The sequence below is a fragment of the Cygnus atratus genome, chromosome 1, assembly GCF_013377495.2.
Source record: "Cygnus atratus isolate AKBS03 ecotype Queensland, Australia chromosome 1, CAtr_DNAZoo_HiC_assembly, whole genome shotgun sequence".
NCBI classification, from domain to species: Eukaryota; Metazoa; Chordata; class Aves; order Anseriformes; family Anatidae; genus Cygnus; species Cygnus atratus.
In genome coordinates, this window is record NC_066362.1 from 31,698,648 (window position 1) to 31,724,216 (window position 25,569).

At 37.4% G+C, this 25,569-nt stretch overlaps 1 protein-coding gene across 4 annotated transcripts in view; it reads left to right on the forward strand.

The window, feature by feature from the left end:
- Positions 1-25,569, forward strand: part of PPHLN1 (periphilin 1) — a 71,994-nt gene that overhangs the window by 30,551 nt on the left and 15,874 nt on the right. For all 4 annotated transcript variants that reach the window (XM_035544222.2, XM_035544224.2, XM_035544221.2 and 1 more), the window contains 3 exons: positions 2,992-3,074; positions 6,838-6,957; positions 10,032-10,172. In XM_035544222.2, the coding sequence (XP_035400115.1) occupies positions 2,992-3,074; positions 6,838-6,957; positions 10,032-10,172 (344 nt within the window). The remainder of the gene's footprint in view (positions 1-2,991; positions 3,075-6,837; positions 6,958-10,031; positions 10,173-25,569) is intronic.

Here is a 25,569-nt window from a genome sequence, read left to right on the forward strand (position 1 = left end):
GACTTCTATCACCTTTGTAGTGCATTGGCGGAATTACTCGAACAGTAGTGGAAGTGGCGAGGTGGAAGCAGACATCTTCAGAAAACAGAAAAGATGCCAGTCAAGACAGATGGTTATATTTATGTCTGTGGCTTTGGGGTTTTACTTTCAATTCCATGGTTAAACACCTTTCTCCATTTTTAATCGATATGAAGAGACCAGATGGCTCGTACACTGACTATTTCTCTATAATAGCTTGTTCCCCAGAAAATAGTACTGTTTCATCTGTTCCTGCAGATGACTGAATTAAAACAATCTACTTGCAAGTTATAAATGTTTTATTAAAAACTTCCAGAATACTGTTTGAATATGATTTGTCTTAGGTAAGCTCATCTATTACATATTTAAAAGGAAAATAAAACGGGACCTATGTCTTATATGTCAGCAGTACATTTTAGTCTGTCCATTTTAGAAAAATGGATTCTTCAATAAGTGAATTGTATACGATTTCATGCTGAACTTTTAATACTTTAAATATTGTAATACTATTTAAAGCCATGCTGTCTGAATCAGTTTGGCCTGATGACTTCCATTGCAGGAGGAATATTTCATGCTCTCGAGCCATTCAGAAATTAAAAAAAAAAAAAAAGCTTTCAACAAACAAAACAGAAATACAGAAGCTTTTGGAGTAGAGGGACAGAAGGGGCTCATGGGAAGAGCCCTTTCAATCTAGATACGTTGGGTGAGCATGTAGGAAGTAGGGTGGCATTGTTTGGTCAGGCCAGTCCAGTAAGGGGTCTCTAGAGTGCTGTGCCAAGGAGATGTAGGAATGCAAATAGCAGTACTTAGAAAGTATCCTATTCAGTAGTTCAGTTGGGGCTTCTGAGTTCAGAATAGTCGTATGTTCAGAATAAAGGGCCTCAAAATTAAACAGCAGTTTCTTTCTCTTCTTAATTTTGACTAATTTACTGCCACCTCTTTCAACTAATTCCGTCTATTCAAGCACAAACATATAATCTACTCAAGTTAGGTAATCTCTAAAGAATCCAGTGTGATGAAGGAGGTATGTAGAAGGCAGAGATGAAATAGTTTGTGCATTTTTTTTAGAAAGGATGTGGCTGCTCATGAGGCTGAAAAGCAGGTATCACAGGAGCAAAACTTGAGTGTTATTTGGTGATGTCAGGGTGACGTTCTATGCTTTGGGGAGTGTGACAGATTAAAGATGTGATTATTTCCATCTTTTTTTTTTTGTCAGATGCATTGTATTTATAGCAGCTTTTAATTTTGCACAGCTTTCCTTTTGGTGTTCTTTTCATTATTAAAGATCTTTCATGGTTAAAGGTAATTCATAGTTCATCTTTGGTTTCATGGCCACTAGAAATTCTTAAATACAGCCGCTTTCTATGTTTTTAAATGTTTTCTATTTAGTCCCTGATTTGAAAATCATGCTAAAGTGCATTTTGGAAAACTTACTTTTGTCCAAGTAATTTCCCCAGCTATTTTCAGTAATGTTTCTGAAAGACCTGTCAGTAGCTGTGAAGATTTTTTGCATGGATCAGTAGGCCTTCAGCATCATGGTGGTAACTCACTTGCCTCTAACAATGTGCAGAGATGAGCAGTTGTTTGATCTTTGCTTTGTGCTACCAGCCTACTTTACACAGATGACATGAAAATGTGAGGAAAGAGTTGAAGACCAGCTTTTTAAATCTTTCTTAAACATAAAGTCTATGCAAAATGCATACTTTTCACCATAGGGAATATGTGAAAAATATGGAAAATATATCCAGACAGGTTGGCCAGGCTGGATGGGGCTTTGGGCAACCTGGTCTGGTGGGAGGTGTCCCTGCCCATGGCAGGGGGTTGTGACTAGGTGGTCTTTAAGGTCCCTTCCAACCCAAACCATTCATTGGTTCTAATTCTATGATTTCCTATTGTGAAACGTATGCATTCTGCATAGACTTTTCCTTATATTTTTTGGTAGGTAGCAGTATTTCAAAATACACAACACTATGCGGTCATAATTTATAGCATTGAGTAAAAAAGAAAATAACTTAGCTGTTAGGAGTGAGATGTAATGTTTTTATTGCTTTTTATTGCTTGAATTCATTAATTTAAAGCCATATTGGTTCTGCTAAATAAGTCTGCTCAAATAATTTATATCCAAATTTTCATGAATGCTTGATAGACTTGTTTTTAATTCATCCCTTTCTTAATTAAACTGGTACAAATTTAATTGAAGCCAAGATAGGTCTGTATTTTCCATTTGTGAACAGTCATGCAATTTCCAGTGAATATGAATAGTTTAGTAAGTTTACGCCTGCTGACAACAGACTTGTTTTACCTGTTCACCTCTTGCAGATCCTTTTAGATGCGATCCGTAGACCACAGGCTGAAAACCAGTAGTCTGCACTGCAACCAGTTGTACTGCTGTGGGCAGTGTACAACCTGTGGCAAGGCTGTAGACAGACTGTGATTATCGTAGTAGATCTGAAGTGGCATTTTGCTGGTTTACTTACAAGAAAACCTCTAATAATACAAAGAGAATTTAGCCTGTGGTTCATATAACACAGGATTTCCCACTGCAGAGCTTTCCAATGCGCTGTGGCTGCTAAACCAGTTCCTACACTGCCTGGTTTCCTGGAGTGATTGATTGGTGGCTAACATAATAAAAAGATAGGAAATCTTCGTCTCATCTGCTAGAATTAAGCTTATTACAGGAACATAAAAAGTAAAATGACATCATCTTGCCAAATCATATTGACATGCTCCTCAGTTAAATATTGCGTAATAAGGTTTTCCTAGATCTGCCAAGTATAACAACTCTCTCTTCTCTCTTTGTAAAGAGAAGAAAGTGTTACCAGACTTTATCGGATAGCGCAGGGTATAGATTTCATGTCTGAGTTGAGCAAATTTCACTGAAGTTTTTCTGCCAATAAATTACGAGAACCAATACATTTGCAGCATATGTATCTCATGTAATTTTGCAGTTCTTAATTTGTTCTTTTATTATAGGTAAAGAGAGGACTTCAGTTCAGACATTGAAAACGTCAAGAGATGCATCACCTTCGGGTTCCACAGCAGTACCATCATCAAAGGTGAATTTTGGTTTTTGAGTACTTCTCACCATGCTTTCAGGTTGCTCATTGTTGGAATTAATTTATTTTTTTCCGCTCACTTGGGAGGAGATACTGTATGCAGCTGTTAAGGTAAGGAGCATCTTGTATTGCCCTACAGTCCAGCAGAGAGGATGGTTTTACTTTATCTAGCAGGAGGGTGCTGCTAATGCTGTGTGTCTAATGATGACACCAACAACCCTTTTTATTCTGTAGTCACTGTCTTATTTTAGGAGAAAGGACATTTTAGATAGATTTAAAATCACTATTTTCTGAAGCCTGGAGTATGCTAGGAAAGGAATGGCGAGGATAAAAATGGGGAAGCAGATTTTAGGAGCAAAAGATCAATAGGACATGCATGTACGTGCACTGAACTCCATCCTTTAGTGATTCTTAAGGTGTGACTGGATTTGGAAACAGGTGAAGTTGTCTGACAGATTGGGAAGGTAATGTGAACAGAAGAGTTGGCTTGGAAGCAGGGCTGCGTAGGGATGTGGCAAGAATGATAGCATTTCCTTGGGAGGAGAGCCACATTGCAAAACGGTTTGGTAAATGTCTTTTAAGATTCTAAATGATGCTGTTTAATTTCCCATCAAAAAAATCTTGTCGGCTGAGCACCAACTACATAATCTTGCTAATTAGATAAACAGACAGACTAATAAACGCTAATGAACAATCAGCAACAATCAGTTTTGTTCTGGCTGTCCTGTGGCAGTAAAAACATTTTCACATCACAGACCGCTTGCCTGAAAATTGTATTTGAGGTTAAAATGAGAGCTTCCACAGGAGTATTTTCCCTGTGTTTTTGCGAAATACTGTAATGAAAAATAAAGAAACAATGCTATATATTGTTCTGAGTGAATAAGGTCCTGTTAAAAAGTAGCATTCACCCTAAGTAGCGTGATGTACTAGCCTGGTTCTTGGGGGTCTTTTTAATAAAAAAACAGTGGAATGTTTAAAAAAAAAAAAAAGGGGGGGGGGGTGGGCAGGGGGAGAATGGTATTTCTGTTGTGAGAAGGTGAGACTTAAAGAAATAATTAACTGGGTAAAAAAAAAAAATCAGGTTTTGGTTGTGCTATGTCATTCTAAGTACTTATTCCTTATGCAGCTCTTTTGGAAGTGCTGTGCTAGGCACTAGTTAATTGCCAATGTCCTTAAGGGGGGAGGCAAGTATTTTATTTTCAGTGATGTAAATAAGTAAAGTAAGATAAAAGCTGTTAGGCACAAGTTGCAGTGATCTGGATTAGAAAATAAACTTTATAATTAGTTCACCTATTTTGCTTACAGACTTAACATCCCACAGCTTAATACCAAATCTTTAATACAAATCTGTGAGAACAAAGAGATACCGCAAAGTCTCTTGCTATGGTATTAATATGCAGTGTGAGCTTGAGCTATAAAGTACTCTTTGTGTAGCTTTCCTCTCCAGTCAGCTCTGATCTATGCTGTATTGATATATGTATATATATATTTATTTTTTTTTGGTACCAGAGGTTTGCATATATCCACTTGATGTAGACCACACAAAATGCAACTTTGTTTGATTGAAATCTTCCCCAGACAACACAAGTATTTATTGGGTATACATAAGCTGCAAAAATGGAATTACTTCAGTGACGTTTTATCACTTGTCCCTTGTAAGTCCCCACATCTGCCTGTAATGTACTGTTTTCTGTCCGAGGAGCATCTTGGGATGATGGCCGGATTACACTAACCAGTTAAGCTGTGTGTAAGTGCTCCACTTGCGTAGAAATATCAACCAAAAAAGTTGGGGGAAAACATGATAAACATCTCTAGGGCGAGGGTCTTACAATCTAGAATGGAGAAATGAATTGTATGCTTCATTTTCTAGATTAAAGGAGATAATTTTCACTGCTCTAAGTAATAATTTAACTTTGAAATACTTGTAAAGGTATATGCTTCCACAGCAATATCTCTTTTCGCTTTAACTGTATGCAAATCTGAAAAGGTTTTTTTTATCTATCTTATAATTAATTTTTTTTTACATATTCATGCCTGTGAATTAATACACGCTGGTGTTATCAGATCTTAACCACCTGTTTAATTGACTACTGCATGACATCTTTTGTGTTTTTCTTTAATATCTTTCTGGACTACAAACCTTGGAGGCTGTATCCAACATAATTAAAGCCAAAGACAGATGTGAGACAAGGAAAGCTTCCCAGAGAAGATAGCAGAAAACTGACAGGTTTTTGCTGTTCTTGCATTATGCATAATAAAAAATGAAAAGACACCCTTTTTTTGATTTAAAAAAAAAAAGTTTTTTTCCACAGGACTGTGCATTTCTTGCTAGTTTACAACCTAAATAGCTTCAAATGTTTTCCTTTGAGAAGTGTGCTCATGTTCTTTTAATTTTCTCTTACCTTTAATAGTGTGTACCTGTGGAAATGCTACTACTTTGTTACATAAAATACACTCAGTATTTTTAATACATGTTATTCACATGTGACCCACATAATTTAGTGAGATTAAACTTTTTTTTTTCCGCTGTCTTCCAGATACTAGAGTGGCTAGTTTCTATTTTCAGCTTGTAGAAACATTGTAAGGCATGTGAGATTTTATCTTCATTTTTTGCAAAGATAACAATTGGTGACAAAGATATTGATTATTTCTTTTTGCAGAACTATATTTGAGGAAATGGAGAGGTTTGTAATGAAACCACAATACAAGACTTTCTGGCAGCTAGGAAGAAGTCAGATTATGGGCAAAAGTTAGGCATACTTTGGGGAATAAGAACATTGCGGCGGCAGCAGTTGTTGATAGTGAAATTAGTCTAAGAATAATCATGTAGTTTGGAAAGGTGAGCTGGGAGTTATATTACCCCTTCCTCTTAGGAACCCTCTTAGTACCTTGTTTGCATATCGAACTCCTCTTTATCTCTGTCACCTCCTGACTTTGCTGATTATAATTTTGTAATTTTGTATTTCACTTCTCTTCTGAATTCAGTTACAGGTTGTGTCTTTATGACACAGAATCCTATAGCATTTGCTAGTATTTGCTTCCTCTGGACGCTTATGTAATTTGCAATGAACTAATGATAAACTTTTTCTTTGTTTCTTTCTTGTTTGCTTTTTTTGTCCATCTACATGCTAAGGTGGAACAACCATTGGGTAGACATTATGGCATCTTTTTTCAGGCAGTTGCCTTTTTTATCTTTTTTGATATCTAACTTAGAGTGGCAGTTATTATTGCTATTATCATTATTATTGCTATTATTATAATTTTTCTTTCTTTTCTGTCCTAATAAACCGTCTTTATCTCAACCCACAAGCTTTTACCTTTTTTTCCAGTTCTCTCCCACATCCCACTGGGTGGGGAGGGTGAACAAATGCCTGTGTGGTGCTGAGCTGCCAAATGGGTTAAACCACAATACCTTTTACGACTGAAAATTGCATTGAATTATAAGGTCAATCCACATTTGTTTCTGATTACTCCATAGTATCCATTAGATCCATTTGTCTTTAAACTCAGCTGGTCTCAAATTTTTCTGTTATATGAGGTTTGAACAACAAAACAAAAACCCTGATTCTGAAAATATGATGCTTTTTTAACATTTTCCTGAACTTTTTTTTTTGTTTTTAAACAAGTCAGCAAATGGAATCTTCGGCTTCCTTATTTCCCATTTCAAGATGTTGTAAAAAACTGTTTATTTTAATTTTGAAGATGTCTTTCCATGTGAAAATATATTTCATGTTCAAACCTTCACTGTAATGTTTTTCTACAGGCCTTGGATAAGAGCAACAGGCTATCAGAAAAGGAACTCGCAGAAGCCGCAAGCAAGTGGGCAGCTGAAAAGGCAGAGAAGGTGGATGAAAGCAGTTTACCTGAAAGAACAGAGTATGATGTAAGACAGGAGCATTAATCAATGTATTTTGTTATAAGTGTTACAACAGTAGCTTCTAGTTTTTCAGCACTTTCCTGAAAGACACATAATTTACGCTTAGAATTGTCTGCCTGTACTGTGAAATTTTGGTGTAAGGGAGAGAGAGGGAAACTAAAGCCTTGTGTTGATGATGGTATATTTGTAGCTTTAAAAAAAAAAAAAAAAAACCACAACACCAACCCACAAAAACAGTGTGTTTTGTTACTATGATTTGAATTCATATTGAGCAACAATTGACAAAATCAGGCTCTAGCTCTCCCATGGGTTCTCCAAGGAACTGTTGCACTGGTGTAAGTTGGCTTGCCTACTGAGCTCCCTGAAACCAGCAAGGGCTTACTGAGTCAAAATATGAGCGTTCACGTAAAACATCAGACCAGAAGAGAAACTCTGGTTTATTGAATTCAGGTCCATGCCATGGCAGTCTGTCATGTCATGTCAGGTATTGCTTTTTGGAAGCAATCCTCCTTCATCTTAAAAATTAGGTCTTTATCCTTGCTACTGCACGTGGTTGATAGATTGGTGTATTTATTTTCCCCAAACCTTTGTTTCATTAATACTCAGCACTAATTAATCGTCAGTTTAGACCCATCTGTTCTTGCCCCTCCTTGTCTTCTGCCCGTATGTTGAAGTATGATTATAGCCCTTTTCAGTGATCATTTTTCACTGCTCTGCTAACAGAGCAGGCTTTCAGGCTCTGCGAGTGTTCGTTAATAACCTATTGAGAAAGCTAAGTAGTTCAGTATTTACCACTGAAGTTAATTGTAGCAAGAAGGAACTGACAAACCTCTTGCTCTTGGACAATTCATCTGTGGATCTTGCGTTAGGGCAAATATGGGACCTACTTGATAACCTGAATCCCTGACTGTGGGAGAAAGCAGGTTAGTAGGGATTGCTGATGGGAGTCCTAGGGCTCTCAGATCATGTGAGCATTCAGCCCAGCACCGTATGCGAAAGGACTGGGTTTCTGGGAGAGCCCTTATCACCTTTTATACCTTAACCATTTTTGGAGACTTTCTTGCCTTTCTGTCCTGAACAGATTGACAAACATTACTCTGTCTCTTGGCTTTTAGTCACAGGAAGACTATATGACTGGCAGGACTTTCAAAGCCAAGGCTGGCAAGATTAGTAGACAGTAATTTCTGCAAAGAGAAGGCAGAAAGAACCTAGTAAGCATGGTGTCTTTTAACTAACATCTTTTGATGCAGACATCTGCCTTTTGTTGCTTAAAACAAATCAAAGTCATGTAGCGTTGTTTCTTTTTGTAATATAGTCTGTTTTAATCCTGCCGTCATTTCAGCAGGCCTGCTTTTCAACTTCAGAAACAGTCTTACAAAAACAAAATAGTACCTACTTTACAAAGTCATGTGTCTTAAACTTTATAGTTAATGGGTTTGTATTTTATATTTGTTTGTAAATGATTTGAGGGAAAATAGAAGTGTCTTGGGAAGCACTGAACTTCCTCCCTGTATTTCACACTTACGGAACCGAAGATCTAGATCTGAGAAATAAACAGACTGGTTCTACATTTATCAGAATTCTCTAATCAGGTCCATTGATGTAATAGCTATCAGCAACTTCTTGATATTAACAGGAAGATACAGTTAGGTAAAAGAGCCACTCCAGGAAAAAGAAATTTTAAAAAGGTGGTGACGTGAGGAAAAAGAAGGAGCAAACTGATCCAAGCAGGGACGCCTTGTAGAGGAGAACATATGAATGGGCAGTTCTATTTGGAGAGAGATTCAGGAAAGCAGTGCTGAAGAGAAATATCACTCGTTCTTGATGAAGGGAAGGTAATGCAATGGAGGAGAGAACAGAGTGAGCCGTATGGAGAAGAGTTGTTTCCTCTCTGCAGTGGGAGAAGGATTCAAAATGAAACAGTTGTTGTTGATTATGGAGGAGTCTGAGATGATTTATTGACTAAAAGTGTGCCACAGGAATGCTAATGAAGGAGGTGAGACATTTCATACAGAGCCCTAGAAGAAAGGCTATTTCTCACCTTGATTGTCATGTATGGCTGTCATGTATGAATTGCAACATTTTTTTTCCAGTTTGTTTATCTTGCATAGTGTGTGATGGTTGAACCTTGTGTTGCACTGAACTTTTTATCAGCCTCTACTTAGGCATTTCATGATTTAGTGCAGTGAAGAGATGCAGGATGTGCTCTTCATGGTTTATATTGCTTCTGAGTTTTGAGCAGACTCTCACAGGACCACTTCAACTCTTTTTTTTTTCCAAATGCTTTTCTCTTACACATTACTTAAGTTTCTCCCCTTCTTTAGTTTTGAACAGATGAAATTTTTATGCATCTACTTCAATTCTCAAATCTTACTACAAAAAAAAATAAAATCCCTACTCTACTATTGTACAAATCTGTTGTGTAATATTGCATTTAAATATGCTGTAGTAATTTCTTCTCTTTTTATGTTTTCTATATAGACTCCTTGAGGTGTGAGTCTGTATTCTTTGGGGCAGGAATACTGCCTCAATTTCCATATTAGAGGGAAGCCTATGAAATCCGATACTTCAGTAAGATTTCTGATATTATTAGAAATCCTCTAAGCACGTGTTTTCTATTGCTATGTAATAGGTATCTCTTTTCCTTAATATTTAACCCAGAGCCCTGAATGCTGCAAGAGTTCTTTCTGATTTTGTCATTGACTATTTAACTTTGGTTTTGTTACCTTTATCCATTCCCAGAAAGCTAATCCCACTTTAATTGTGGATTTCTTGCTGGTTGGTTGTGATAAATACTAAATAGACAAGTTTCTTCTCAGAGGAGAGGCAGGTAAAGGTTATCTGACATTGTTGTCCTTACACAATTAAGACTGAGTCACAGATTTTCTATAATGTCATGTTTTCTACGTGTTTAACAGTTACAGAAATATGGATTTTAGGTTGTAGCAATAATACTTCACTAATGATCTTGATAATCAAAGTCATATTTAACTGAATGTATTTGGGTTTTTACTTTTGCTGTCATATTATGAGTTTGTGTCTTTTTCTCTCAGAACTGTGAATATTATCTTTCTTTCAAGGCTGGATCTTCAGCTCCATTGTATGTCGAACAAACAGAGGAAACAGAAACAAATATAACGGATAATACGGAATTATATGAGGATGGCCAGCTTCTTTGCCGCTCCAAAGCAATTGCAACTAAGACCAAGGAGATTGAACAGGTAAGTCCCTTTGGTTTTATGTTGTGTTACTAACACAGTGCTTGTGCTTGTGCAATGGTTTGATCTGCTGTAAATATCTTGATTTCTTTCTTTGTATCCTCCTTGGAGCATAATAATAACGTAATCTAATTTGTTGAGGCAATGGGATCATAACATCTCCATCTACAGAGATGCATTCAGATACATTACTGAAGAAGTATGAAATTCATCTGCCCATGGAAATTAGTGGTAGTTTCCTGTAACTTAAATGTAGCACCTGTTATTCCGCAAGCCAAGGATCATTGCTGCTTTGAATAACTGTTCCAAAATCAAATATAAACAGATAATTTCAAATGTAATTAAAAATGTGGCTTTACATGAGATCAAATTATCAAAAATGACTTTTATGCTATAATTTCTATAACTAGAATATATACAGTTTGGGGATTGAACGCTAGAAGCTGCCTGTTGTTGTTGGGTTTTGTTTAAATCATCCAGTGCCACTGTCTTTATTCAAAGATTAAGAATCTTTACATTTTTCTTCGACTGCAGTGTTTTATATCTGGATGGGGGGGGATATTATGTTCGAAAATTGTTTTTTTCTCTTTTTTTGTAGAGTATTTGGGGTTAGATTCAATGCAAAACAAGATTTTTGTTGCTCTTCTTGTAACATTGAGATTTTGAGGAGGTTCAATAGAAGGCTATTCATCTACTAGTCTTTACTGCCATATCACTCCACAGTAAGGAAATCAACTCCAGTAACTTACTGTATTTCGTTTGTCATAAAGAAATGAACTGTTTTGTTTCCATAGTTTTGTTACTTTTAATGTAGAATTTTGGAGATTTTTCCTACTCTTTCAATACAACTCTGCCCATCTCTGGAAAGTGGGTTTAAAATTTATAGGTTGGTCAGGAGAGATGATTTTTGTCAAGCATCGAGATCTGTGCAATGTTTTCAGTGTGTGCCTGTGATAGGTGGAAAGAAAGTACAAATCACTTATCCCCCTCTTGAGCATCTCATAGTATCTTCAAGAAAGTAGCTCTCTGGTCTGCCTGAGAAAAGATGCTAAAATTTCTTCTAGGTCTCTTCTATCTTAGCTCTAGTGGCTTTTATTCTGTTGCCTGGGAGCCCATTTCCTATACTGTAACACTGTTCCTTTCTCTTGATACATGAAAACCAAATTTCTACTCTTTTTTTTTTTTTTTTTTTTTAATGCTGATTTTGCCTAAGGGTTTTCCTGGTGAAAATGGCTTCGTCTGTGCTGGGTCTGGCTGGGATAGAGCATGCTATAACTTTGACTAGGGTCATGCTGCAGTTTCTGTCCTTGTGTGTCGATCACTGGTGCGTACACGGCGTAAATCAGCTACCACCAAATACATAAACTTATGACTGTTTAAAAATGACAAGCAGAGAAGAAAAAAAGACTAAGACTAGATTTATCTGAAAAGAACAATTGTGAATATCTAGCTGATGCTGGTGAAACTGCGATTGGTTTATTTCCCATGAGGATGTGCCCCTAGGTCCCATAGATAGGCTTATAGTCAAGAGTGATGAAAATTTGGGCGTAAAGACGATTGTTGTTTTTAATGCGATCTAAAATTATTATGTTTGGTAGTGTTGACACTTATCTCTACAGGAATCTAGATTACATTTTATAAAACAACACTTTTAGGAGTTTCGCTCAGAAAAGCCTGAGGAATAACTTTAAAAGTTTTTGATTTCACAGAACCAGTTTCTCCTGTTGTTGATTTGAATATTGAAGCTGCCAACTTCCACAGAATTAAAATAAGGTTTTACAATGATACCGGGAGCATCTTCAGTACATTTAATTCAACTGAAGAATATTTTTTTTATATAAAATCAGGTACTGTAAATTAGGTTAAAGCTAGAGAAGATATTTATTTAATCATTTAAACTTAGCACTGTAAAGCGATCTATGTGTTTTTCCAATAAATTTAAGTGATTGCTGGTTCAGCAATTTAAACGCCATCCAGAAAACTTACTAGTATGATAGCCGTAATGTTTTTCATGATTGTGAAACACAGCAAGTTTTCTAGCTGTATCTGGAAGCAGTCTCTCTGTAGAAATGTTGTACCCTGTTGCATTGGCTTTGAATTGTCAGGATCTAAAAGTAAACTTGTTTTAATTCTGTGTGGAGTGAGTTCTCCAATACTGACAGCGAAGGTGAGAGGGAGCAAGGAGTGGAGTGGGAGCTAAATTTTCACACCAGTGGTGAACCGTTTACTGAATTACTGTTAACTGTGACTCTGTGAAGGTACTTTGATGAACTTCTTAATGTAATTTATGCTGTATTTCTTCTACTGTTTAACCAAAAGTATGTTTCTGGATTTTGCACAGTAAAATCAGTCCTTAACACTCAATTTTAATACTATTGCTTGTCATGCCATGTTGTTTATAAAGATGTAACACTTAATCTTGAAAGCGAACTGTAGGTTCTCATACACTTCAGGAAAAGGAAGACTGACTTGATAATGAAATATAGAAAATATTTACAAGAAAGCTCTTATGTAATTTGCTTCTGATTTGTGTTGAAGATTCAACTCACAGCAGAAATACTTTTTGTTCAGTAGACCTGTATTTTCCTTTTTTGTGTAATTTTTTTGTCTTTGTGCCTCTTTGCACAGAATGAAAACTCTGAAGTGTTAGCGTGTCTCCTGTTTTAATATGTTCAGTGATGTAGGGTCTAGATCCAGGATGTGGCTTTTAATGTTACATTTGCAAACAAGCAGAAACTTCGGAGAGTTTTTAAAAACAAAAATAGTGAGGTATTTTGCTCTGTTTTGGGGGGAGCTAAGCACTTAATGCCTTTGAACGTGTCTTTTCCTCTTTCCCCCATAATCATAGTTTTGAAATGCAGTGGTGTGTGTTGTCACAGCATGGTTGGGTAGGCGACCATTAGGTAGATGTTTAAGAGACTGCTCCGGGTATCTGAAAATAGCATAGCAGAGGATTTTGCATTGGCAGGTCAAGGTCAATGAATGTTCAGAGGTTGCTGATGTAACAATTCCGTGCACTTTTAATATTTTTGAATCTCGTAGTATCCAATATACGCTAATGCATATTTGACTTGTTTAGTTTCTGTTTTTATATAGTTAAGGATCAGCTTATGCTTTTAGCACGTAATGTGCTGAAGTGTGGGTTTTTTTCGGAAGTGATGACAAATACGTCCTTGGTGTTAAGTTCCCAATTGGAGCGATTCACTGTCAGTGTTACACAAAAGGCTATCTCTTTGTTGTTCCTTATAAGCAGGAGTAGCAGGGATTCTTGAAATGTCTTATCTTGTCTAGACATCAAGTCTGCAGCATTATATTAACTAGTCCATTATTATGTGTCCAGTTTCTTAAATGTTGCATATGCAAGTTCAAGTGACATGGGTTACCTCTGAAAATCTATTATTTTCTGAAGACAAATTTTACCAAATGAGCCAAGTACCTTCCTTGGTTTTGGCAAAAAATCAAACCTCCTATGTTTCTGAATAAGATTTGACAGTCAGACTTCAAAACTTCTGTTACCGCAGAGCTCTGGCATCTATGAAGGAAGCAGGAGTTAATGCATTTGTGAATGCTTTTTTTTTTTTAATGGAATTACTGCTTACTATTAGACCTGACTGACTGGACCCTTTCAAACAATATTTTAAAATGTTCAAGCATGTAGATTAATTGCTTGTTTACTTGACTTTCTAAATTAATATTGCTTATTAACAACCCTCAATAGAATTAATGGCCTGTTACCCTTATGGACAGCCTTCTTGTTGGAAGATGCTGAAAATCACAGGTTTTCTAAAGCTTACATTTGAAACCTCATATATATATATAGTGCATGTAAAGAAGGAAGAATCACTGTGTGGTTGGGTTTTAATATTGCGCCAGAAAAAGAAAATACACAGACGTTTCTGTCATGATAAAATGTCTGCAATGTGTGAAAATCTGCCGCGTGCCTTGCTCCCCACCTTCCAGCCCATCCTGATCCCATTGCTGGTTTCAGAACAGGGAAGATGAGTTGGGGTTGCAGTACCTGACTGTACCTAACAGTGTGCTCTTTTTGTCTGCTTTCTGGTGTAAAGTCCGGTCTGTAAATGTGTACACTGAATAGCTGTTTCCAAGTTAGTTCTTGTAGGGTAGGATGCTCAGACTTTGCCTGTGTTTGTATAGCACCTGGAACAAGAGGTGGTTACTTCTCTTGTGTGTACTACTTTCTTCTTTGGGAGAAATGGGGCTGTAAAAACAAACCAAAAAAAGCAACTGAAGATGTCGGGCATTACATACAAAATGTATTTTCCAGTTCCCAGGATGCTGAGTACACTCTTATCCAGGACTTCCAATTTTTACTTTAAATGCTATGCTGTTTGATAGGAAAAGGGAAAAAAAAAAATCTTCAGCTTATGCTGTTGGCGTGGCAGTGTGAACTCCTGAGACCACGTGGAGCGGGAGAATGAATAAGGTAGAGCTAGGTTTGAAGAACTGTAAACCTCTTTCAGAAACTGGAGAAGAAAACTGTCCCTGGGAAGGATAACAAGTTCAGAGAGGTATGAGAGGCTGAGGAAGAGGGTTCGTGGAATGTATGGCTGATGTTATCAACAGTGTAAAGGTGAAAGAGGATGTAAATTTGACGTAGCTTCCAGATCTTGGCCAGGAATAAGCTAATGAGAAACTATGGTAAGTATATCAGAAAAGTTTTACAAGTTCTAGGTGTGTTAGGTTAAACTTTTAAGTTTTAGCAGTTGTAGTGAAATAAATGAATAAATTGGAGTAACGGGAATCCAGGGAATAATGAAGGCAGAGGCTGTCAAAGCTGACCTTGGGTGTACCTTTTCTTTTGTCTTCAGCTGAGCCAGAGAAACGGGTTATAGTTTCCTCAGGTTAGCTTGTTGGTCTGCTTGTGCTGTTGCTCGTTTCAGGCAAAATGATCTGTGTTAGAAAAAATCTCCTAATTAAAATATGAGTTAAGAGGTGGGCAAGTTAAGTGGAGCTAAGAGGAACTGGAGTAGCTAGAGAACACATTAAAGGATTAGCTCAGATTATGGATGAGGTCAGACGTGCTTTGTTTCTGATGGGAGGAGACCAGACAAGAGTAATAAACCAGATGAGAGTAAAAGATGGGGAAGCTGTAGATCTTGCGTTCCCTCCTAGTTTTTCTATTGTCCTTCAAACCTTGAGTATTTAGTACACAGTAGCAGGAGCTTAATGAAGAACTCCTCATCAGTCTAATTTGTCTGGTAGCATACTATGTGTCATGCCTCTTCTAAGCTTATGTTCTTTATTTTATTTTATTAAATGTAACAGGTAGTTAAGAGTATTTTTTTGTTTTCCTAATCAGGAAAATTTTTGTCTCAGGTTCTGGTATCCTGCCTTAGGCATCTCAGAAAAATTGATGAGGATTCCTTTTAATGATATCGTCTGCCTATGGTCTTACTTCATCTTTTTGTGATTTACTGATTTCCTTATATGAGTACCACTGTCCTTATATACAGGACAAATAATTTTAGTACTTTTTGCACATTCTTAGGTATTTTTTCCTCCATATTAATTATGACTTGCTAATTTTTCTACAGTCTTTCAATATTTGTTAGAGCTTCTGAAGTTTTAGCATTGTGAACTCAAATCAATTAAGTTATGTGTATTTGCATCCTTACTATTCATGCTTGTCTTAAGTGGTTTTTGTACTGCAATGTTTCAATTTTCTCAGTCTGAGCTGTTTGTTAGAAATCTGCATTTTCGTGTTTATTGGGACTGCCCGATGGAGAACATAAAAGCTTTTGGTCAATATCTTCATTGTACCATTGATTCTCCTTACAAACACACTGATTTAAAGCAGGATACTTGTAAAAGGGGTGTGAAAGCTTCAGCTACTTTCATTTCCTTGTGTTTGAGATACCATACCTTAGAAGTTGCAGTCTTCCTCCTTCCAGTTGTTTAGTCGTGTTCTCTTCCCTTTCCATGGACATTAATGAGTTATTTGGTACGCACCGCAGTGCTCATAATTACTGCTGCATATGCAAAGCCAGAGCAACTCACTTGTTTTACTTCTGCACCTGAAGGTGTATAGTTTAATAAGGAAACATATTACCACATTTCAGCTTTTTGCCAGCAGTTTTTTTCATTGCAAAGCTGATAAAAAGTGAGTCTTGTTTAAAGTAAGCAGTCCTAGGGCAATACTTGGAAGAGAATTCAACACCAGAAATGTTGTACACATGTAACAGTAAGGTATTCTCATTCTTAGTGACTCAAATACATTAGATGATGGAATTCACCTTTCTATCATTATTTATCTAGGGAAGATTTTGTGTCAGTTTGTTTTGTCTTGCCTTTTTAATGCAGCATTTTTTTGTCCTGTGCTAAGCACACTGTTGTGAAGTTGGAGTTCCCAGTACTAACCACCTGTAGAGTCAGCGATACAATTTTTGACACAGTGATGCTTCGTTTATGTGATCGAGCAGTACTGCAGATTCCACGATCTCAACAGGGACTGTTTGCTTACAGTCTTAAGGGGGATTGCTTACAGATGTTTGCTGGTGGATCTCTGGAAGACTTAAATGAGAGAATGGTAGCAGTTAATTACTTGATAAAATTGCTCAACTTAGTTAAAACCAACAAAAACATGAATGAGAATTGTATCTGTTTCACTCTGTGTCCAGCTGTTCAAATTTGAAAGGTGAGGGCCACTCGTTATCGAATAAAGTGAAAATCTAAGGAGTCATCCATTAAATAGTATTTTTTCAATCAGCTGCTAGCAATGATTGATTTAAAATGTCTTGTTCTGTTGTGAGAAACTACAACCTAAGAGGGTGAAAGAAGACTTGGAAGCTAATACTGAAGAGACTAAGAAGTATTGCTTTCAAGAGATAAGTTTAAACAGGATTGGAAAAGACACTTGGAAGAGGATAAACCATCTAAAAAATGTATGGGCCTTGGTATATGTAATTAGGAGCTAATTGTGAGAAATTGCCTACTGAAAAGAATGTCACAAGTTAAGGTGCTTGGAAGGATAAGCAGGAATGACACAGGAAAACCTCCTGAGAAAGCTAAAGGACAAAACCAGAAATGGTGAATAGGCCAAGCCCTAACACAAGCAGTAGTTTCTGTGGGGGTGAGGGTTAATGGTTTGGGGGGGGAGGGTTGCTTTTTCTCTTCTTTTTTTTTCCTCCTTCTTTCCTGTTTTTAATAACTTGAATTTCATTTAAAGGATAAAGAGAGAAGCCTCATGCCCTCCAACTTTGTCTCCAACCAGCATATTTTTGCTTTAACAAAAGGGTGTTGGTGGACTTGAGAAGTGCTTATAGCAGCGCAGATTTATTTTTGAACTGTTTTAAAGGTGAAAGACAAAATGCTCTCTTAGTTGGATCAGGGCACTGAGGCTTAAGATATGAACTTAGTATTTTTCTCTCTTATAAAAAAAAAAAAAGTCTTTTGAACAAGACGTCTTCTGAATTTCTGAGGAATGTTTCAGCATTGCTGCCTGAGAAATGGATTGCTTCATGGATTAAAACTAAACGAGCATAGGGTCAGCTCAATATGCCTAACAGTTAGGTCCAGACATTTAAATTGCCTCAGGAATTGCCCTGGCTCAAAGAACTGCTCTCTAGTATCTATTTTCCCTGCCACCATAACACTGATTTCATGTTAGCTCCATCTGTATTCCTGGTACAGTCTGAGTGTTTATCTTCTGAAAGACTTAGAGATAAAATGGGATGTTTGTAGGGCACATGGAGAACAGTGTCACAAAGGGAAAGAGAATTTCATAAAACCATGTGTGATGATAGGAAGGGGGTAACTAAGCAAACACAAAACCTCCTGGTAAGTGGCAAATGCCACGGAGAGGTAGGTGACAGGAGGGCCTTGATGTTTAGCACAGAAGCCGGTTTCCATCTCTGCTGTATAGATAAGAGCTTCCAGGCCTCAGGAGGCTGGAACAGCCAGCCACGGAAGAGCATTGCACAGACAACCTGGAGGTAGGGAAAATCCACTGAAGTGTAAACCTACAGCTTTGTTGTTGAATGTCTCTTTCACAGACTGTGGGACTGATTGTAATTTAGCAGCAGCTTGTTTGGTAGATGACAGCTTTGCCGGTGCACGGAGTTTAAATCCTCTGATCCACTTGTAATCTGATTTGTATAAAGCACTGACATTCCCCTGTAAACACAGGATCGTCTGCATCCAAAGACATTTTGGTGATAGACTGTCACATAGTTTTAAAATTCCTATTTCTTCTTGTATTTTGAATCTCAGTCCCTATCCTGATGTCCTTTCTGCTGGCAGTTGCCTCACGGAGCAGGCTAAACTCAAGATGATTTGAAGATGGATAGGCTACACTTTTTTAATAGCTGATTCTTCCCTGTGAATAGTAGTGATTGGATGGCATTTTGGAAGCAAACAAATGATTTTTTAAAAGCTGAAATTTACGGAGATCTGTTTTTTGCTCAAATTATTTTGAGTGCATATAGTGTTTATATATATATATATATATATATATATATATATATATATCTTAAAAGCTTGGCCTAGAAAGTATTTGTACACTCTGACCTTTAAAATATAAGGCAATCTTACAGTTCTTTTTTCACGTTCTTTATTTTAGAAAGTTAATTCCAAAAGTCTTTGGAATTAGCTCTTACTTTCCTAAATGGTATGGAAAAAAATCTTTTGTTGCACAAGTACCTTATGCATGTACTATTTCTGTAAGTTAAGATTATAAAAACATTAGATTTTTATCTTGGGGTGTTAATGACTAATGCAGATCATCATTTATCACCAGCCCACAAGTATCATTTTCTTGTTTTGTTTGACTCTTATTTGCACTGACGTTGTGACTTTCAGTCCTCTGTAACTGTCTGGTCATAGACTACTACGGACACAACGTCTGGTGGCACGCTTCACAAAATGCGGCAGATAAGTGAGGGACAACATTCCCCCTGGAACATGGGACAAAGGTTTTGCAGTGTGCCCATTTTACCTTTTGTACTTTGACTGTGAAAGGCTAACAAAGTCAACCTGTTTTGTAAAGATCACAGAAGTTGAAGACTGACTAGATGAAATAGGTCATGCTCATGGATCTCTGGCTTCTCATGCTTCTTTAAGGCTGTTTATACATTAATTTTCTGAACTATTGAACTTTGTGTATTGCTCTGACTGGCACTAATAACCCTTAATAGATGGTTTAATTGACTTGTTAGCAATCTTTCCCCCTTTCCTGCCCCCCAACCAGCTTAAGTACTTTGTTTTGTTACAACACTTTCATTGCTGTGCATGCTTACTTGGCCTCAATGACTCCCCACAAGCAGTTCACCACCTCAGAGTGGTAGATAATTCACATATTAACTTTTTTAGTCACATGCTACCTAAAGAGAAAAATTCTGCATAAGCATTTTAAACACAAAATTGGAATAGATTAGGCTGTGCTGACACAGGCTTTTCAGTGAGCACCTACAACTGGAAATTTGCCCATTTTATTGCTTTTTTAAAAAAACAAAATTGGCTTCCTGGGAAAACTGGCTTATGCAACCACATTGTATCTGTGCCGTGTATCTTTTGAATCTACTCTCAAGTTTCAACTAGGTTCAATTTAGGCATAACCCAAGATGATTAGTTGTTACAAGCTTTATGAAAATAGGCAGTAGAAGAAACTTTGAGTTCCAGTGGAGAAAGACCGTAGTATGATTGCATTTCATGAGACATGAGAACATCCTCTTGTGCAAGTGTTGCAGTTGGTTTTTTTGTTTGATTTTCAATGGGGAATAATAGGGAAGATAAAACTTTTCAAAGTATTTGTTTAATTTCTGTCTAAGCTGCCATGACCAGAACTGTCTTCTGTAGGACACCTCACTGTCTTTGAACTTGAATAGCCTTGGTTCTGCACGTTTCAGGTAACTTACTCATTGGGAGGACGGGTGCCTTACTCGACCCTCTTGTAACAGCTTCTTCCAGGTAGTTTGCTGGAGCACTGACCTGGTCGTGAGCTATGCTGGTACCCAGCTGCCTGGGACCCTAAGGCTCTTGAGTAGATCTCAAAGGGAAGAGCAGTCACAATGTTCAGTGTTTTTCGTAGGAAGACAGGTCAGTTTTGTGGACAAAATGCTCCCTTTCAATTCAAATGCTAACCTCTTATAGTTCATTAAAATATTTGCACTTTTAGGAAAATTAAACGTTCAGAAATCTTTTGATCTTCATTTCTTTATCGATGATGAACTGGAAGTACTCGGTTACAGAGAAACATCCCCACAGAGGCACAACAACCCCACAGAGGCACAGCTCAAAGTAAGAAGCATTTGGACTGTGCTCTTAGTCACATGGTCTGAATTTTTGGGTAGACCTGTGTGGGGCCAGGAGTTGGACTCGATGATCCTTCTGGGTCCTTCCAACTCGGGATATTCTATGAAAGCGAAGTAAAACCAAATGCCCTTTTGAACACTACAAATGAGTAGAGTAGGGTGGTTGCAACAAGGACCCTGTTAGGGTTTAAGATACTGGCTCTTTGTTCATTTTGTGGGAGACCTGTGAGCTGGTTGCAGCCTCCATGAAGCCTGTAAGTAGACTACTGGTGGGGCAGTCTCACCCAGCAGAGGGATGGAGGCTATACCTTTGCCAGCTCTTGGCAATGAGTGGTGCTCCCCCCTCAATCAAAAGTACATTTTTTTTTTCACACAGATTACAGAAACCAGCATAGGATGGTGTGTGAATGTCAAGGTAGGAAACTTCCTTGTCAAAATTTCTTTTTTTTTTTTTAATGAAGTGCTAAAGGGAAGATGGAAGGAAGACTGGGTGCAGGAGAGGATCCAGAAGGCATGAGCGAAAAGATGCAGGAGTTTCTGAGGAATTGGCGGACTTGAACTACGTCTAGCTGAGGGATGATGTGACCTGTGAACTGGAGGGAGGAGGCAGTCTGGAAGAGATTAAAGGATTTGCGGTGACAGGAGGGTTTTAGAGTTGGCAACTGAGGGTATGGAAAGCAACGAGCAAGGGTGGGACTGGACATGCAGTTGAAAAAAAGATTTGTGCCGAGATCAGGAACTGCAGCCAAGAGGGTGGGGGAAAAGAAGATGATGGGGAATGACTGGGACATGGGTGGAGATGGGAATTAATTCCCCAGGAGAAGCTCTGAAGCCCATGGGCAAATTCAGTGGAGTTTCTCACTGGCTAGAGGGTGGAGACGCTGCATCATGCAAGAAAACCTGTTGCTATTTCTAGCGCCAGAAACAAGTGGGGAGCAGTCAGGTGCTACCAGCTTGGTGTCTTCCCCTCTCTGTACCCTCGGGACATCCACGGGAAGCTACAGTCAGGAGGCAGGATGTGCAGCGTTCCAGCTCTGAACACCTGAAACTGCTCGCTGAAGAATTAGATAAACACATCATTGCTGGTTGTGCTCCTGTTTGCTTTGGCTTACCCTATTTCTCATCAATTAAAAATCAAAACAACACGGATAATTTCTTCATGTAAAAATGTTTCAAATGAAATTATTAACCTGTTTGCCTGAGTGCACATCTAGCTATAACTCAAAAATGTCCTGATTAATTTTTAAATATTTTTCTTAGTTTTTACTTAAATTTATGATTAGGCATAACTGCAGTTCACTGTACGGTTTCCCATTTTCTTAGTTTGCTATTGTAGGATGTTTTCTAGCAGCAATGTTTTCTCTAAAATCAGGAGCAAAGATAAACTCTAAGATTCTGTTTCCTGCCTCACTGAAGTCAGTCGATGCCTTTTTCCTCTGAGTTTCTAGCAACAGGATACCTAAATGTTGAACTCCCTAGCTGTGGAAAGATCTCTGACTCACCCTTGGTTTGGTTCAGGCTGTTGGTTTCTTGAACCCATTTATAAGTGATGTGTGCTTTTAATAACACAGTGAAATGTTTCATAATACATACAACAAAATGATTGGTCTTGTTATTCTTGCAGGCTCCTTTTGGATTGAGAATTGCATCTGCATTCCAAATGTGACAATTATCATCTGTACGCTAGTGAATATACAGTAAAATGGATGTAGTACCGAGTCATTAACATACCTAATCCAGATGTGATTAATCTAAAATTGCAAATTTGTATACGATTTGATAAGACAGACTTTTAAAATTAGTTAAACCAAATATAGCATGTGTTCTTGGTATGTGAGTTTTCCACATCATTTGTCAGCCAGGGGGAATGGGGTGGTGGTCAAAAAAACCTTCCACTTAAAGTAATGATATTGTCTTTTACGAGCTAGAGAAACTCAGTTTTAAGAGTATTCCTTTCTATTTTAGGCAGGCTGGACTTTTTGCTGCCAGGAAAAGCATGTTCCCATCATAGTGAGTTGAGACTCAAGGCTTTTGGTCTGTGTAGGTGTTACTGGTGTCATGATAAGCAGGTAGAGGAATGATTCTGATTAGAACTGGGTCATCTACTGCAGATATTATTCCCTCTTTGTATATCTATATTGATCCAAATACATTTTTTATTGATGGGAGAAACATAATTTTTGCATGTACTTGCTTTTGATGGTGCAGTGAAAATGTAAGGTAACTCCTCACTTGTTTTAGATCTGCAGTGTATGGTGGGGGCTTTCAGGAACGTAGTGTGGTTTGCAGCACCATCCTCTTCCCTTATCCGTTGTATAGACCATTTTATTCGCTCTTTTTTGAGTCAAGGCATTCATCATAAAAGTGACCCTTTCTACTTTAGGAAAAGCAGGGTTTGATCACTTGTAACCCTTTTGTTAAACTGATAGTGGACATTTTTGAAAGTCTAGTGTCTTTGGAGTAACAAGGCTCATGTCTTATTTCTCTATCTCAGGCTTCAGTTTATCTCTAGACCGCTCTTTGACCAAGCCTTCCATACAGTATGACCAAGTAGTCTTGAAAAATAAATTAGCATGTTGCTGAAGAATTATATTAAGATACGCATAGGTTTGTTTGGGATAAAGTAATGAGCTTATTTATGTTGTGGATTGGCTGAGGTATTAAAAGAGGCAAGGACGTAACAAGTTAGCTAAGTCTGAATACTCAATGTCAGGTGAGGTTCTATGCATATAAGGGTACACGCTTTCACTGGTTTATTTGCAGTTCATTTCAGTATGAGTTGCTCAGCGTGTATGTCTAACTTGTAAGTTAGACATAGTTTTTACTGTATTTCTTGAAGCTACTCTGTTATTTCAAATGAAGGCTTTGAAAGAAGGTGTGCATAGGTATGTAAGGTATGCTGGGTTCAGTGTTTGTTTCTGTTCTTTAAATAATGTTCCCATTTACTTACCAAGGTGTTACCTTTTATGTTTTCATGTTTGATAGAAATGCGTGAAATGTACGTTCTTAAATATTTGCCTTTATGTCGCAAGGTAGTGCAAGGACGCTCAAATGATTCGCTTGATGTGAAACATTTTTCAGTGAGTTTCTGAATTTTTTAAGGAACTACATTATATGAGAGCAGGGAGGGAGCAGGGAATACTTGGCTAAAATGTGGTAGCAGAAGTAAGGGTAGTGAGAAGCAAGAGTTGTACCCTGTTATATACGTATTGGCCATCTGCAAAGTCTTTGGAGCAGGAAGAGTGACTTGGCCTTGTCCATAGCAATGTTTGCTGAGCAACATAGAACTGAAGAGAACAAAGATAAGAGGTGAGCAAGTGAAAGAGAGGAATGCTGAACTGAGGTAAGATGAAGTGAGTCAATGAATCATATTAAAACCAAGCAATGTTTTTCTCATGTGGTTTCAGTGCATTGCAAGCCAATGAATGGAAAGTGATGGTCATATTTTTTTCATTAAGAATGTAAACTATTGGCTTGTCCTAAGAAAGGCAACTTTTTTTTAAAAAAAAAAAAAAAAAAAAATGAAAGTTACCATTATCATCCTACAGCATTCATGGTGCTCTTTAAGTCAATAAATGAAATAATCCTTTGTTTAGCATGTAAATCAATTCTTTGTGGATACTAATCCTTGAAATAACAAAATGTCAGGGCTTGGAAATAGAAAGTTTGCAATGTTTATACCCTTATGTGATTTTAAAAAACAAAAGGCCCGCTGGAATTTCTAAATGAAATGAGAAAGTGTCATTCATTTTCATTGCGTTTTTTATTGAATTTGACTTGGTCTGTTCTGGATGATTAAATCTGTTTCCTCATTTGATTCTGTTTCCAGACAGCGTGGTTCAGCTAGAATTTGACTGGCATGAATTGTTTTGTTTTGGTTTTTAACAAAAAAGTTCTGGAAAGCTGCACAGAGTGAGGAATGCCTTATTTTTCAGGATATGTTTGTACGAATAACCCCTGTCTATTCTGTATCTTTGAGAGCACATGGTAATCTTGTATGGAGTAAGGTTAAAAGGTAAATGGCATGGTACTGTTTCTTTTGGCTATTGCATTAAAGTGTTTGACCTTTAGAAACCTATTTTTATCTTAGGCAGTAAACTGTTCTGCTTATCAAAAGAGACTTCAGCGCTCTCTTTCCATGCTGTTCTTATCCAAAACACACCGTATCAATTTAGCATCAGCAGCCTTTATCTGCAACAGCTATTATTCTGCTTAGGGATGCAGCATTAAAAAGTTTATTTATATTGTAACAGTACATTTTATTCAATAAGCACTTTCATGTACGAAACTATGGTTTCCAGTTTCATTATCTAGTTTAGATCTTTTGTATTACCTCCTTATTAACCAGTACAGTGGTAATCTAAAATTCCTGCACCCAAAATGCTGCTTTTAAGGATCAGAAATCTGTAGAAATGTAGTGATTATAAAACATGAAAGAAGGAGATTTAAATCCATGAAAGGAAGACTAAGTGCAGATTCAGTCTGTTAAAAGTTCAAGCATTTTTCAATGGACTAAGAATTATTCAGCTGGCAAAAGTTCATCAGTAAAACATTGCTTCATTACAGTTGCCAAGAATTCTCATTGCTTTGCTAAAAGTAGACAAAAATCAGCTTTGCAGAAAAGAAAAATATAAAAGTTTAAATATTACATCATTATTAACAGTATTGGATTGATGAACTGGTATGGAAGGAGATGGTAGTGTTTAATTTTTTTATTGATGCAATTGTTAATTTACATGATGCTTTAGCATCATTACTAGCAAACAAATACTGGTAGTATAATTAGCCTTCTTGCTTTACACTAAAAGTAAATAAGGAATTTGAAATAATTTGAAAAGGGCTGATTCTAGAACTCTGCTATAAGTTCTGTAAGTTCTACCTCCTGAGTACTGGAAATATCTCTGATACTTGTTGACTTAGTGAATTTATGCCACGCTGTTTTCATAATTTATAGATGTCAGGGATCACAGGAAGCTGCTTTAAGATATCTGAAGAATACAGAGCTCAAGCTCTCAAAACTCTCCCTTCCTCCCCCCTCCCCCTCCCCTCCCCCCCCCCCCCCCCCCCCAAAGTGTTTGATCCCAGTTTTCTTCTGCAGGTCACAATACTTTTTATAACGACTGACTGAAACC